At 44.2% G+C, this 15,077-nt stretch overlaps 1 protein-coding gene across 7 annotated transcripts in view; it reads left to right on the top strand.

Annotated features, from left to right (window-relative positions):
• LOC131260480 (protein groucho) overlaps positions 1-15,077 on the top strand; it is a 162,751-nt gene that overhangs the window by 129,551 nt on the left and 18,123 nt on the right. For all 7 annotated transcript variants that reach the window (XM_058262216.1, XM_058262218.1, XM_058262214.1 and 4 more), the window contains one exon: positions 14,838-14,975. In XM_058262216.1, the coding sequence (XP_058118199.1) occupies positions 14,838-14,975 (138 nt within the window). The remainder of the gene's footprint in view (positions 1-14,837; positions 14,976-15,077) is intronic.

Below are 15,077 nucleotides of genomic sequence, written 5' to 3'. Positions count from 1 at the left end.
GAACGGTAGCGTTTTCGGGGGAGAAAAAAAAAGAAACTGTATGGGCGAAAGATGGAGAGGTTGGGGGTGGTGCGGTTCCATATTGGAGCGTGCAAATGGTTGGAAAAATTGAGGCCCCGTTCTACTGCGTAACCAGCTACACGGTTGGTGGAGTTTGTTCAACCGTTGGACTGGTGGTCGGTCGCTTCTCTCGTGCTCGTGTCCTTACACCGGTATTCGGTAGGGCAAGCTATCACAATGACGTTGAGAAGGTGAGCTACTAGTGAGAAGGATGACGATGAACTGAGTGTCGCTAGCGAAGGTTCACTCGACTTGAATTATGGTGGTTGGAAACTGAATTGTGAAATGGATACCTTCTTTTTTTAATTTGTTAAAATTTTCTTCTCGGTTGGTTAATTTGTTTTTTGCATCATAAATCAGGATCATATGTGTTTTTGAAAAAAAACTATTGTTAGAATGAATCATAAGTAAATGTAATTTCTCCTTATCTTTCCTATAACTAACTCAAACACTTACTTTCAGTTTGATGAATTTAACTTTATATAACTGGGTTTTAATGGATTAACTTCCCCGGTAAATAAACTTTTTTTCGTTTTATACTTTTATTTTCAACTCAAACTATCCCATATTCCCCAAGTAAGTAAAATGAAAATTAACAGATCCATAATTAATTCACCAACAAAACACAAAACTGCTCTCCATACCACTCCGCCGGGTGTTCTAATAAAATTAGGTAGAACTTATGCATCTGCACTCCGCATCGTATCAGAAGCCCTTACCAGTCCTTCAGTCAGAAATCGGTCTGATGTTGGCTAAAAGTTTTCCCTTGGGGAGGAAAAGAATTTCTGTTTCCTTTATCCATAAAAGAGTGCCTCGGTGCCGGCGGAGGGGCAAAAATAACGGCGTGCGGGAATCAGACAAGCGAAGCAGGAGCAGGATCTAATTTCATTTCCCCAAACGGTTGCCATTGTTGCTGTTTTGCTCACAAACACCCTGTGACCGTGCCTTCCCATGAGGGGAATGGATATGGCCAGCATCAGAACGCGGTATCCGTGGGCAGGATCAAAGCAATCCGACTTTCCTTCTTTTTCCGTTCCCTCCCCCTCGTTCTCCCTTCCTTTTCATCCTCCCGACTATGCCCCGGTATCCTTCGGGGATGGAGTTTATTTGGTGTTCAGCTTATTCTTTCACTTGTCTTCACTGTTCCCCTCATCGTACACGCAGCACGCCCGGGCGTGTAGGATAAGTCAGCTGTAACGACGCCCCTCCTGCCCCCTGACTACGCTGGTATTCCGGTTAGGAGGCGTGTGGAGGGAGGAATTTTCCCCCGAGAGATCGTTGTCACTTTTGCTTAAATGAGCGAGCGAAAAACGAGGAAAAGTTTAATTTGTTTTCCCTCATCCCGCCGGCTTCGCGTCGCCTCCTGTAAACAAGGCATGGTGCCGGCATCCCACTGGAACCAACTGGTGATAGTGGGAGGCGGGTGGTACAATGGTTTGAGGGTTGGAGAATTCTTTGGAGTGTTTTCAGCCTTACCTCCCTGCCCCATTCCGATGGCTCCGTTGTCGGTTGTTGTTGATGAGCGGGAAAAAGTCACCGTAAATCCGTCCGAAAGGGGGGTGGGAGGTAGAAAAACAAGTCCGCGTAAACTTTGGTAAATAGAAAAGATTGGACGGGGCGGGAGAAGATAATTAGATATCTATAATTAATAATGTTCACGCCCTTTTGGGACTTGGTAGCGGTGGCCTTTTCTCCTCAATCGAGCGGGAACGGGTGCTTGCCGAAGGAGGAATAATATGGTGAAATGGATTTTTATCGTAACAAAAAGTAAAACCCCCCAAAAATGCTTTCATGAGTCATAATTCATGAGACTGCAATCTCTTGAAACTCTCGTGGTAAATAAAGGTGCTTCTGTAAAAATTACTATTATATATGTTTATATCCGTCAACGGCATGGGTTCGAATCCCAACCGAGACCGGACCCTGTCCTGTACAAAAGGACTGCCAAAAACGATGATTACGTCAAGGAGGAGAACACTTTTACATATCTTAATTTTTATTTTTATTTTATCTCACGTAAATAATCATTGCTTACGTTACAAATGTGTTCATTCTATACAACAAATATGAAAAAAATATATCGGTCGATGAACAATACGAAAGGCGCTATGATAAGAATAGTCATTTCTTATGTTACAAATATGTTCATACTATTCAAACAATATGAAAAAAATATATCGGTCGATGAACAATACGAAAGGCGCTATGATTTTTTTTCTCAATGTCGATCCCAACGCAGGATTTAATTATTTACCTAATGAGGCGTTAGTAAAATCGATGGAAGCGATTGATTTGGAAACAAACCCTCCCCAAACAACCCCGAGAGGTGGTGGTGTAATTTAATCTCCTATTAATTCTCGACCCTACTAATCCTGCGGCTCGTTTTGGGCGCGGATTTAGCGCTGGAAAGTGGCAGCTAATCACCAGCTTAAACCTGTTGAATCCATCACTCGAACGAACGGGAGGGTCGGTTGGTCAGGAGGGAGGCCACCATCTTTGTTGGTTTTAATTTGTATGGAAATCCGGTATGGTGTGGGCCGAATTGTTCAATGAAAACAAAAATTAACGCCAGCGTTCTATGTACGACACACACACACACACACACGCAAATCGCATGAGCAATCCATTCTTGATCTTCAATGATCCGTAAAGCAGCTCCTATACGCCCTTATGAAATTACCGCACGTCCCACAAACACTCGTCGACACCACCGCCGCCATAAATAGTTTGGCGATTAACCGATTGCTGTGGTGGTGATGGTTAAAGTGCTTTTCATCCCACCCCCCCCACCCGAACTGTTGTGGTTTGCGATCGAGTGGAAAGGGGAAAAATCCTGTCGCTGCCGGAATGCAATTTCGTATCGTTTATACTCCACCAAGAGGGGTGATGGAACGGGTGAGGGAGAGCGCGGATGAAAACGAATGAATTTGTGAATGTTGTGCACACCGCTATTTGTTATTCACTTTATTTATTCAATATAGCACACGCACATGCCGCCGCACCGGTAAGTGGTGGAAGTACACTTCATTTATAATGATGTATTTATTTATGAAATAACAACAACAACACCATTCCCCGGGCGACCCACGCACGGTGGTGGTATGGGTGGGAAGGGGGTATAAATTGTTGACAGTGGGTGGAAAGGATGCTGCCAACCGAAGCGCCGATGGAATGTGGCGTACAATTTAATACTCCCATGTTTGCCACACGTCCTCGACGCCACAGCGGAAAAGCGAATGGCAACGGTGGGGTAACGGGATGCTGGTTGGGTCATGAAAATCACCCCTCCATCCACCACACACTCACACCATACGTCCACAAGAGCATCATTATCTTCATCAATAAACCAGCTCATGTGTTGCAAATTGTTCGACAAACGGAAATGAACGCAACGGCTCGCCGGATATTATTGAAATGGGCCAGATCGCGCGACAAACGCCCCTCGTGGGTGGGTAGGAGGGCTAAGAGGTAAATATGGGGCTCATTATGCGAGTCAATAAGCCAATGTTTGGTGGCGCCCGCCAAAACCGAACCGATTGCCACAACTTTGCGGCTTATGTTGCCACTAGTGTAGCTCTTTTGCTCGCCCTTACCTACTGCACACTCTCTTTGTCTCTTTCTCTCTTTATCCATTTGTTTCCCTATCATCTCACTCCCCATCCCACCGTCGAACGAAACGGAAACGCCCGGGGGGCGAAATTCATTTTCAGCGTTTCCACGCGCGCACCCCTTTCCGCTCCAACATCATGTTGGAGGTGCTCCTCGCTGGCATATTATGTTTACCGATTCATCTTCCGCCCCATTCATCTCGCTGTTGTTTGTGTTTGGGTTAAGTAGCCGTCGCCGCCGCACCCAATCCGCCCTGCCGCACATTCGAATGATGTTGAACATTAAATATAACGTGTAATTACCAATTAATTAAAACAAACCGAGTGATAATACAGAGAGAGAGAGACAGAGCGGGAGACAGAGAAGGCAACCGTGGTAGCCTGGATGTTAAAAGTGTACATCGGCGTGAGGCTACCGGAAGCCAACCACGATGGGCTTTCATCGTAAATTGATCAATGTTCACTGTGTGGATTTGAGATGTGTCTGTGTGTGTGTGGTTTTTGTTTTTGTTTGATACATTTACCTTTTCATACCTAGCCAAATTGAAGATGATAAATCAAAAAGTATATTTCCGTTAAGGTATGAAAATGACGTGACGTAATGATTGTTACAGAAAACAAGATGTTCAATATCTTAAAAAAAAATATTTTGGATTTGACGATGAATTATTTTTAATTAAATAATTGCTTACCAAACCATCGGTTAACATAAAGTTTTAATCATTTGGAGAGCAAACCAGCAAAAGGTAATCGGGCATACACGAAACGTTTCGGAAATTCATTTACATGTACGAAACAAATACCCAACACTCCAAACATCGACAATCGAAAATGGCGATACACAATATTGATCAATTTATATTCCATATCCTACCACACTTCCACCTGTATCTGCCTTCCGTTGCCCGCGTTAAGCTCTCCGATCCGATGCATTTTTGACGCCATCATTCGTGCCTTTGTGCCAATCTGCTACGCGCCACCAGGCGCCTCCATCCACACCGACGCCCAAGAGTTGTTGGGTCGTTGAATTGAATTAATTTCAAAAGCTTCCCCCAGTTTATATTACTCCCACTTTGGATGGATATGAAAGCGATACCCCAGCGATCGAAAGATAATTATTATGCCCGCCATGATACGGCAGCGTGTGCAGCATGTGTTTGTGTTTGTGTGAGTGTCGCTGTGGGTTTGGGGAACGAATGGACGGGAGTGTTTCCGCTTGGCCTAGGTATAATGATAAATACGAATTATCCTCCCACCCGATAATTGGGTCCTATCATAAATAGTTGTATCAATTAAAACAATTTGATTTATAATTATTCACTAGTGCTTTGTGGTGGTGCAGTTGGGGGCAAGTGCGTGGTGTGTTTCGTTCATGCCGGTTAACTCTTCCTCCTCTCTCATGTTGACATGATTGTGTTTGATTTCTCACATGATGATTTTAATTATGTTTTGATCACTCACCCTTTCTATCACTCGATGCGGCGTTGAACAAGTGTTTAAATACTTGGCTCAGTCGGATGACCTTTTCTGCTATGCCTTGCTTATGATCTATACAAATTTTGATGTTAATTTACATTTTAATAATTGCTAGCATTTGATGAAATTCTTACTCTTTATATGTTAAAACGTAAGGTACGGAAACGATAAGCCATTTAATATCATCTTTTTTCCCACTGAAGCAATATTTCAGCCACCCTATGTATAACAGCGTTTTTCCCACACAAACAAACACTGCATTTTTTACTCAATCATATTCCTTTTTGGTTTCGAAGCTGTCGAGTAATCTCGAAAATGTTTTCCATTCCCTTTCTTAATCTCTATCTACTTGCTCGTATTCGCAATCCGCAGAGAAATATTTCAATTAAACATTATGCACAATAAATCTGTGTGAATAATAATAATGAAATGCGTTGATATGCTCTGTTGTGCTTCGTACGGTTTTTGTTTTTTGAATAGTATGAATTTATTTCAACTTTTGCTTCCCTTTTTAGCGCCATCCCGTTCGGGACCAAAGCGAACGAATGTGATGAAGTATTTATTGTTGGCACCACGCATTTTTGCTATTTTTGTGCCATTTACGCTCCTACGGTCAGTTTGGTGTGCCTGTTCCTGATCGCCCAGCCATTACAGTTTTATTTTGCGTACCAATAAGTGGAGAGCTTTTTTGTTGAGTGTTTTTATTTTTTTCAAACATGCCACCATTTCCATGATTCACCCCATTCGCTCCATTTGGTCCATCACATCCTGTTTCGTGTCCGTGTTCAGTGTTTCTCGATTTGTTTTTGTTTCATCTGCTCAACGCTGAACGTTGCACATTCGAATAATCACCAACGACGTCCAAGTGGGAAGGGTTTTCCGTATCCACCAAAAATATATTCGTTTATGTGTCGTTTTTTTTGTTATGCTGTGTCTTTCCACCCTTTTAACTCACTCTTTCCGTCACTTACTCGGACCCAAAAGCCCATCCAGGCTGGCAGTGAATGTTTTACTGCAATAATTTGCTATCATTTCGAACTCGATTGTTTTTTTCCAAATGGCATCCATTATTTTCGCTTTCGAAACATTCAATTGGATTTCAACTGTGCGTAGGTGTTATTTTGTTTTTTTTCTATATTTTCTTTTTTGTCGGGTAGACATTAACTATGCATTGGGAGTCCAGGCAGGTAGAAATGTTTGGGAGCCAATGGAGATAAATATAATCATCATCAACCGCGCTAGTCCGGCGAATAAAAAACAATTATGTTGCTGATCGTAACGTGCTGATAAAAGCAACATAAAAAAAACATATGAATTCAACATGACGGCACAAATAAACAAACAGAACGTCAAAATTCATTTTTCACCCACTCTTCAGCGCAGATAATGGTATGCCTTTTTTCCCCGATCAGTGGTCGATAGTACGTCATACCTGTGTTCATCTGTAAATCGAAACAAAAATCATCCATTTGCGACGAAAAGCGTAGGGTTGTGCTTTGCGAAAAAGTGCAACAATACCGATAAAATAAAAAGGGTGGCACGGGTTGGGTTCGATGTTCGCAAGTGCACCTTAATTGATTCAGTTCGCTGCTGCTTATCAACTGCACGCAGAAGAGTGGTACTCATGCCTCCGAGTATGAATTCAATTTTGCACAGTAGCCAAATCCCGTTTTCAAATCCGTGTCTGGTAGTGAGAGTGGCCGGGCCCTTCACCACCGTGTGGCATGGCCGTAGTTCAGGCAACAACAAATAGATGTTTGGAAAAATAAGCCACACCGACACAAGCCGGGCATGGATGATACGAAAACAAAAACAGCGGCGGAAAAAGTTATCCATACGCATTCATAACTTTTTGAAGCTTAACGTTTTTGTTCGTTTTTATTCTGGTTTCGAAACGCTACATTTCCGCCAAGGAATTGTATTTTTTTTGTATGGCTGCTGTTCAATATTTGACACTGAACAAATGCGATAAACTATCGCGCGAATGTAAACGAAAGTTTTAAAGTCTTTGTTTGTGTGTGTTTAGTTTTCATTCCATTTCCGATAAACAAGCGCGTGCAGCTAAATTGAAAACGAGTCGTTTGATACCGTGACGGTGAATATCGGTTTGAAACTTGGAGAAGTTAGATATGGAATGTGGATTTGTTGAACGTCAATTGTATTGTATTTTATTTTTGTAAAAAAGATCGTGGATAGTTTCAACAAACAAACAAAAAATAGTTTTTTTCCTTTACTTCATTAGCTCGTAAACATTCACCATTTAACCATTAATCACTGACACATATTCCGGCCTTTCTCAGTTCTGTTGAAATAAATCCCCAAATGAACTAAGTGCAACTAATCGTAGCAAATACTCAATCACCGCCAGCTCAGACCCCCCTTCCCCTGACCAACGGGAACGCCACATTTAGTCGCGTGAATATTTGAAGCCGAACCAAATTTAAATCCAAAAGTCCCACAAAACCGCAACCTCTCTGGCCCGGAAGGTCCCAGCCTAAACCCTCCTTTCTTGTCAGTCAGCGAACACGAAAAAGGACTAACTTTTGCTTCCCTCAGCCGGACTGCCTCGGTTACGGAACGGGTTGTCGTACGCGCGGGTAGAGATGAAATATTCCATCCCACCAACTGGTTGGACCAACGGCGTCCGGGGGCCGCTTATTCCGGAGACCCTAACACCGAACCTATGTCGGAAGTGATATGCCAACATACCGCACCGGGGCCGGTGATAATGCCGATGAGGATGCTGAAAAACTGCTGCTCTCGGGAAAGAGAAGGAAAAGTTATCGAAAATGGTTATCCATTCTCCTCCTGGCCGTACGGGCCAAAACCACGGCCGACATGGACATCGGGACACAGAGAACATGTGAACCACCACCGGCACAGGGAATGCGCTGCTTGCTCTTTTCTCTTTCTTCCCTTTTGACAATCGATTCGATCCCGGCAAGCTTTTGGAGCACCAGAAGTGCACACTACATCAAACGGTGGTACGTACGACGAGAGTGTTCCGTGGCTTTGGACGTTGCCGACTTGCTCATGGGAAGTGTTATGATATGTTATAGCCCCGTTGCCGTGGCACAAAGCCTCGATTCGACCACACCGAACCGGCCCGGGAACACGTGCTACCATTTGACTTGACCGGTCGGCGTCTCTTTCCACTTACTCTACCCCAGCAGGGTTTTGTGTGGATGCACGGGAATGTTTGTTGCGCTTGGCATCAAGCTCACCAAAGCGGCATCATACGTTCGTTCAGATTCTTGTGCTCCTCTCTTTTTTTTTTTTTGCTGCCGTGTTTCTTTTGCTACGATCTGACTGGGTTCGTTCGGACTTCATGATCTTTTCCATCCATTTCTGGCCACTTCGCCAACGAACAAGTTGGGGGCACTCCACTTTTTTGTCCTCCTTCTTCGATTTCGACAGCACCATCTTTCCAAACCAACCTCTGCACGGGAGTGACGGAGGAAAACGATGGCCATCGCTTCAGCTTAGCTTCGGTATCACAACGGGAAGGAAATAACCGAGCCCGTTTTGCTACGCCGAAATGCAGGTTTTCGGTGTGCACCATGGAAACTGATGTGGTGTGACAGGATGTGTCCAGGCGCTTGTCCATACTCGGTGCATATGGCCATTTGTTTGAAGGGTTCTAGGACCATAGCGATCCGATGGCTTCCGTCCGTGCCACCGTAGAGAGAAAGAGAGACAGAAAGGGTGGCCTTTCACGGTGACGACGAATAAAAACAAATCGGTCCAGCCCTCGGTGACCGGTAGGGCTCTAATCTTTTTACGCTACCGGTTTGCTTTTGCCCACCGTGTTGGTTAGTTCATTGTTCATTTCGTCCACCGTCCGCGGGAAGGTACATTCTCACACGATTTGGAAAAGGATGCAGATATTCGGTGTCTGGCGGAATTTCCGACCATAGTACTTTCACGAGTAGGCTGCTGACATTTGGTTTGATCCGTCCGTTACTTTTGGGTGTCGTTCGGATGTCGTTCGATAACGGTAGGTCCCGTAGTGAAACTTTGGATAGGGTCATAGAGCGTGGTAGAAGGAAGAAATTATAGCAAAAAGCAATCTCATACATAGGAAAAGGGAAAAAACGCTCCGAATATATGGTTCAGAGTACATACTTGCATGAGGTGAATGACATTTTCTGTCCGTTGAATTCTGTTGAGTCCATTCGATGCAAGATGCATTTGCCCTTTTGAAACTAATTGGTTGATTTAAGAACGAAGGTTTGATATGTAGCTCAATTTAATTGAAATTGACAAATCTATCAAGATTTCTGGGTTTACGGGAAAGCTCTCTGGGAAATGATTAACGTGTGATCCTCGCTCTGAACAAATGAATAAAAGTTGGTGTAGTAAAATTAGGGGGGGAAATCATAGGGAAGCTCATATCATAGTTATTATTCAAATTTGATTGTCAACAATTATCTCTCTTCAAAAAAAATTATTCTTCTAAACCAAAAACTATCCACTGTTTCATTCTAACCTCCTTTTTAATCACAAAAAAAACACTTCAAAACCCAAACAAACTGTTTTCCCTCGAACGCAGAAAACACTCATCAAATGCGCTTGATATGATGATGGAAATAAAAGGTCCACCCTCCCATCTCTCCCCCAAGCGTCGTATCACTTAATCCCGCCATGATTGTCTTTCATCACGGCAGCCTCCCTCCCCCCCCCCACCCAGCTCCCCGACCCTAACCCATCACCCCAGCAGTCATTTGCACATCCGCGGCTTTGCGAGTTTTGATGCGCTTTCATTTTCTTCCACGCGGGTCACCCCGTTACACATTTAATGTTTGCCTTTGTTTCACTCCGGTTTATTACTGCTGCCCTTCCGCCGCTCCTTTCGCTTCTTCTGGTAGCTTTTTGTGGGTGGTTGGGGAGTGGGAGCAAAAACCTCTCCCTTGCGTTACGCCGAATCGAGAGTACCGAAATTACTGGCAGAAGAAAAAAACAGCCAGTTCATGGAAAGGAAAAAAATACCCTCGCAGATGATTCCATCATAATCATGACTGCTCCGGACGTGCGCGCGGAAAAAAAGGCGCGTGGTGGGTTTTTGGTGTGGGCAAATGAAAATGGCGACAGATTATCTCCCTTTCGCCTATCTGCCAGCAACAAAACAACAATGCCGCGGGCAAGTGGCAAAGGTTTCCCTCTGGTAGAGGATGTTTTGCGAATTTCCTTTTCCCCAAGCCAACAAACAACCTCCTGCCGGTATGGACGAAAAAAAAAGGTGCCATGAAGGGGGAACTAAATCATCTTCATCATGAATTACGGATTCCGAATGCCTCGCGGCTTAGAAATATCGTACGGGGGCAACCGTCTCGCGGGATGAGAGAACATCCTTCGTTGCCTCCATCGTTTGCAAAAAGGAAACGGTCGGGGAAAAAATCATACATCACGTTTGCGCTCCCTTCCTATCACGTCCTCACGGCTTTAGCCATTCATCAACACCACCACTGAACGCTTCTGTGTATGTGCGTGTGCGTGTGTTTGCGCTTGAATGCGATAAAGTATCGTACACTCATCAACTTCAATCATTTGTCGCTCACTCTTCCTCGTCCTTGTTGTTTGCGTAGCTTCAATAATGGCCCCGGTTTGGTACGTTATTGGAAATGATGATGAGCCAGGATTTACGGTGGCAAAAGGAGGGACCCCCACCCTCGGGGGAAAACCTATCCTTTCATTGGATTGTTTTTTTTTTCTCCCCCCGCGTTTGGTGTAGGAAAGAAGAAAGAAAGTTATACGGGTTGGAAAAAAAAGGGCACCCATTTCGCCTGCCAAACTCATCAGTCATCATAACACGAAAATGTTTGATGAGGTAGAGGAGGATTTGGGTAGGTTGATTTTCATTCCGTCCCGGCACGTTTTCTACTTTTTTCCCCCACCGTCGTCGTCCGATGACGTCGCGAGATCCTTTTTTACGGGTTTTTCTTTGCCTGTTTCTTTTTTCCTCTGTTATGGATATCGTTGATTTTTCGTTCAGCGTTGATTCATTTCTTCTCTCCCCACACAAACCCCCACACCCACACCCTACGGAAGTCATAAAGCCTAATTCAATCAAAGAAAATCCTTGTGGGAAAAATGCTCGCCCCAATAAACAACTTCCTCCCACTCGGTGGTGGTAGGTTTCGTTCCGTTTTTCTTTTCCATCGGCACCGGTACAGATCCACTTACTTGTTCCTTTTTTTTTTTTGCCTTCCGCCTGAACTGGGGAAATAGGTTTTAGACGTTTCATCCACCGTTCGTGAGTGCTGCACACATACAGCGAAGAGGGAGTATCGTGTGGAGCGCACATTTGAACAGTCATCTCACCGGTTTTCCCTTGCGGTGGGATGAGGAGGTTCATTCGGTCTCCAAAACTCTGTCCCCATTTCGCTTCCTCCCATTTTGGCGCAAAATGATGCTGATTAAGAGGATGACGGATAAAACGATGTCGCCGTACCCCGGGTAAATCAAAATTCCAACAAAGGAGCCTTGCGTGTGATGATGGGTGGGACAAAAGATGTACCAATCCGCCGAAGAATAGGGAAACCTTTGTTGGCTCAATTCTGTCAGTTGATGCTGTAGTAGTTCGTGGGTGATGATACGAAAGGTGGTGAAAACAACACCATTTGAATGCCTTTAAAATTTCAGTCTAACAGCCAATCATTTTTCTTTTCTTTGATATTTTTAAATCTTGTGCAGAACAAAGTTTGCCTTGGGAAAAAACTTTTTAATAACTAACTAGTGGCATAGTAGGGCCCGATTTCGTTACAGTTTCTGTATATTCAGCTAAATATACCCACACGGTCTTTCATACTTCATACCGAATTTCGTTTTTGATTAAATAGCTTATATACAAATCATCCCTCCGGATATGTAAAGGGAGATTTAATCGTATATTTTAAATACCTCTTCTGCCTCGATTGGTTGGTAGCATCGAGCTGTCTTTATCTGAATAGATCAACTTTTTATGTTGTTCCATTTTTCCGACTGTACCTTCGTTTCAACTCCCCCCCGGGGTAAGTGTTTGCTCAAATCGGGTCGCTCAAAAGCAGCTGTCAACGGTTCGGTTGGTGACAAACCTTGAAAGAAAAATCGATGCGCTCGAATAACTCAAGCCACCCCCGAAGACATATCCCAAAAAAAAACAGCGGAAACGAAAACAAGATTGAAGTGTAAAAGAATAGGAAAACCTATCGAGCAGAGTTATTTTTTGCTACCTATCCGAAGGGACCGAACGGCGGGAATCAAATAATCCCCAGGACCAATGATGATCCCTTGATTCGTTTGATATTGAAAAAAATAAAATCGAACAAAATACACCCCCTAAGAGGGGTTGTTGGATTGGTTGTACTTGTCTGTGTGTGTGTGTGTGTGTGTACAATTCCGTTGGTTCGTTTTATTATTTTTCAATAAGGTCTCCACTTCCTTCTTTCCCCACGCCGTTCCGCTGGGTTGAGCCATTTCCTAGGAAAAAAAACGGGGGGGAAGAAATCCTTTGTGGCAACGTGTTATAGATTCTTTTTGAACTCTTGGATCAAATTTTCTGTCCCCTGCAAAGGAGAAGGGATTTCTTTCCTCTTTACGGTAGGCAAAAAGAAGAGAAAAAACAAGCTCTCCGAACAGTAGAACCGTGGAAGGAAGCAGCACATAAGAGGCAAATCGATTTTACGGAGGGCTATAAAGTTGTTTGCTGTTGCTACAAGTTTCACCATGCTACCCGAAGCCGCCCCTCCTGCTCTCTGGCATGGAAATGGTACGAGAGGACGGGGGCTACGTGTGGAAAGAGACCGAAAAAGATGATGATGGAGAATGGGATCCGTTCGTTTTCTGAAACTATTTTCCCTTCAGGGTGTCTAGTGGGCATCTCATGATAAGGTGGCGGACTTTAATGCTACAAGAATCTTGGCAAACATGGAAAATATCGAAACGTAGGAGACATTACCAACACCAACAACAACAACAAGAAGTAGCAAACTCTATTCGCTTGTCAACCATTACGAGCAGCTTAACCCAAAACCCCACACAAATCCGGCCGAATTTGAGACACATTCGATAGGTTTTACCGAAACACCCATCCCCGGCGTAAGTAGCCTGTTTTCCTGGAACCACAACCCACCGGGCGGAGGCTACTGAAAGAGATAAGAGAGAGCGAGAGAGAAAGAGAGTGAGAGAGCGAGAAACTCTCCTTCATCATTCCATCCGACGGTTGGTTTGAGTTCGTCCGCTTTCCGCGTCCCAGCCTTCCTTCCCTTTGCAGTTCGTTTCGGTTCAACCCAAATTGCTTGTCCACAAAAAAAAAACAGGCGGTGGGGAAAAATTTATCATTTTCCTTCCCGCAGGGTGTCCACCGGAAGGAGTTCTTTTTTTTTTTAGTAGGAAATATGTGCGATTTCCGACCCGCTCCGTCGGGTAGCGCGAACAAGGGAGGGGGTGGATTTGCTTTTATTCACAGCTCTTTTTCTTATGAAACCCATTTTTTCGGGGTTTTGCTTTCCATTTGCTTTTTTTTTTGGGACGAACTGGTCGAGGGTACGTGCGGTGCACTGGAGGATAAGTCTTCTTTACGAGCCAGAATCCCGACTCCCGATGAGGGCAATGCATACCACGGCAGCAACTTTTGCATTATACGGCTTACTGGGCGCCTCCATCGAACTCAGCACTTGCCGGGAGCAGCAGGAGAATCACCTGGTGTGAAGGAGGGAGTGTAGATGAAGGCAGCCACACACACACAAAAAATAGTTTATGTACCTCCCGGTCGGTTTCGTTTACGGGTCGACGGTTGTTTGTAAATTTGCGACCAAAATCCATCCACCCTCGAACCTGCGCCCTCGTGTACGGCTATTTCCTTCCGATGGGCGAAGTCGTGGAGTGCGGGTGTGGGAGGCTGTGGGTTGCTGATGTTTAATATTACCGGTGCACGAACTGGGGTTGGTATCAGTTTTTTTTCACCCCTGCAAAGAAATCCCCAAAACTTCTCCGAAAGCGATCGTGAGGGGATTCCGCAAGAAAAGAAAAAGATCTATCATACAAGGCAATTGGTAAGAGAGCGGACGGATTGGAGTAGGACAAAGAAAACTCCTTTATCCTTGTGAATACGGTTGGGGGCGTGGGTTGGCAAGTTTGTTTTTCGTTCCCCCCCCCCCCCCCCCCCCCCCCCGCTTTCCTCTCTGCTCTACCGCACAAATCCTCCTGTCACGGTCAGGTGAAACGATGCAGTAATTTATTCAAAAGATTATTCGTACCTTTCGCTTTCGAAGGCCCCTTAAAAGGGAGGTGGAGGGTTTGCTTTAGCATAAAGGACATTTTAGATTTGGTAGCAGAGGATCGGTCCGGCACTGCTTACCTCTTTTAACGCTGTGTTTGGGATCTATTTATAAAGTGATTTTTTTTTTTTCGTTTTCAATTATGTCCTTTGGTTGAGTCTGTTTTGTTTTGGGGCTTCTTCTTTTCAGGGTTAAGACGAATAAATAATCCTGATAGCCTGACAGATTTGTAAAAGATTACCAATTTTTTTAGATAAAAATGACAAAAATTAAAAGAATAAAATGTATTTTAATAATTTTAGGAACTTTTTTACCTAACATATAAATTACTTAATTTACCCGCGCGATGATTATTACTTCCAAAAAGAGTTCTTTCCATTATCAATAACGATACGAGTGAATTTTAATACCATCTACTTTTTCCACTTTTTTCCAGACCGAAATTGCGAAACGACTAAACGCTCTCATCGGACAGTTGCTGCCATTTCTAGCGACGGAGCACCAGCAACAGGTCGCCTCGGCGGTGGAACGGGCGAAACAGGTCACGATGCCAGAACTGAACGCAATCATTGGTGTAAGTAGCTCATAATTGGTGCTAATAGAATGGAACGAACCAAATTGTCTCCCGACCGCATCCAACAATGTACACGGGCGTCCCCTCAATTTCCGGCCAGGG

Source organism: Anopheles coustani, chromosome 3 (genome assembly GCF_943734705.1).
Source record: "Anopheles coustani chromosome 3, idAnoCousDA_361_x.2, whole genome shotgun sequence".
Lineage (NCBI taxonomy): Eukaryota > Metazoa > Arthropoda > Insecta > Diptera > Culicidae > Anopheles > Anopheles coustani.
The sequence above is the reverse complement of the archived record's forward strand: the minus strand, read 5'-3'. Positions and strand labels throughout refer to the sequence as shown.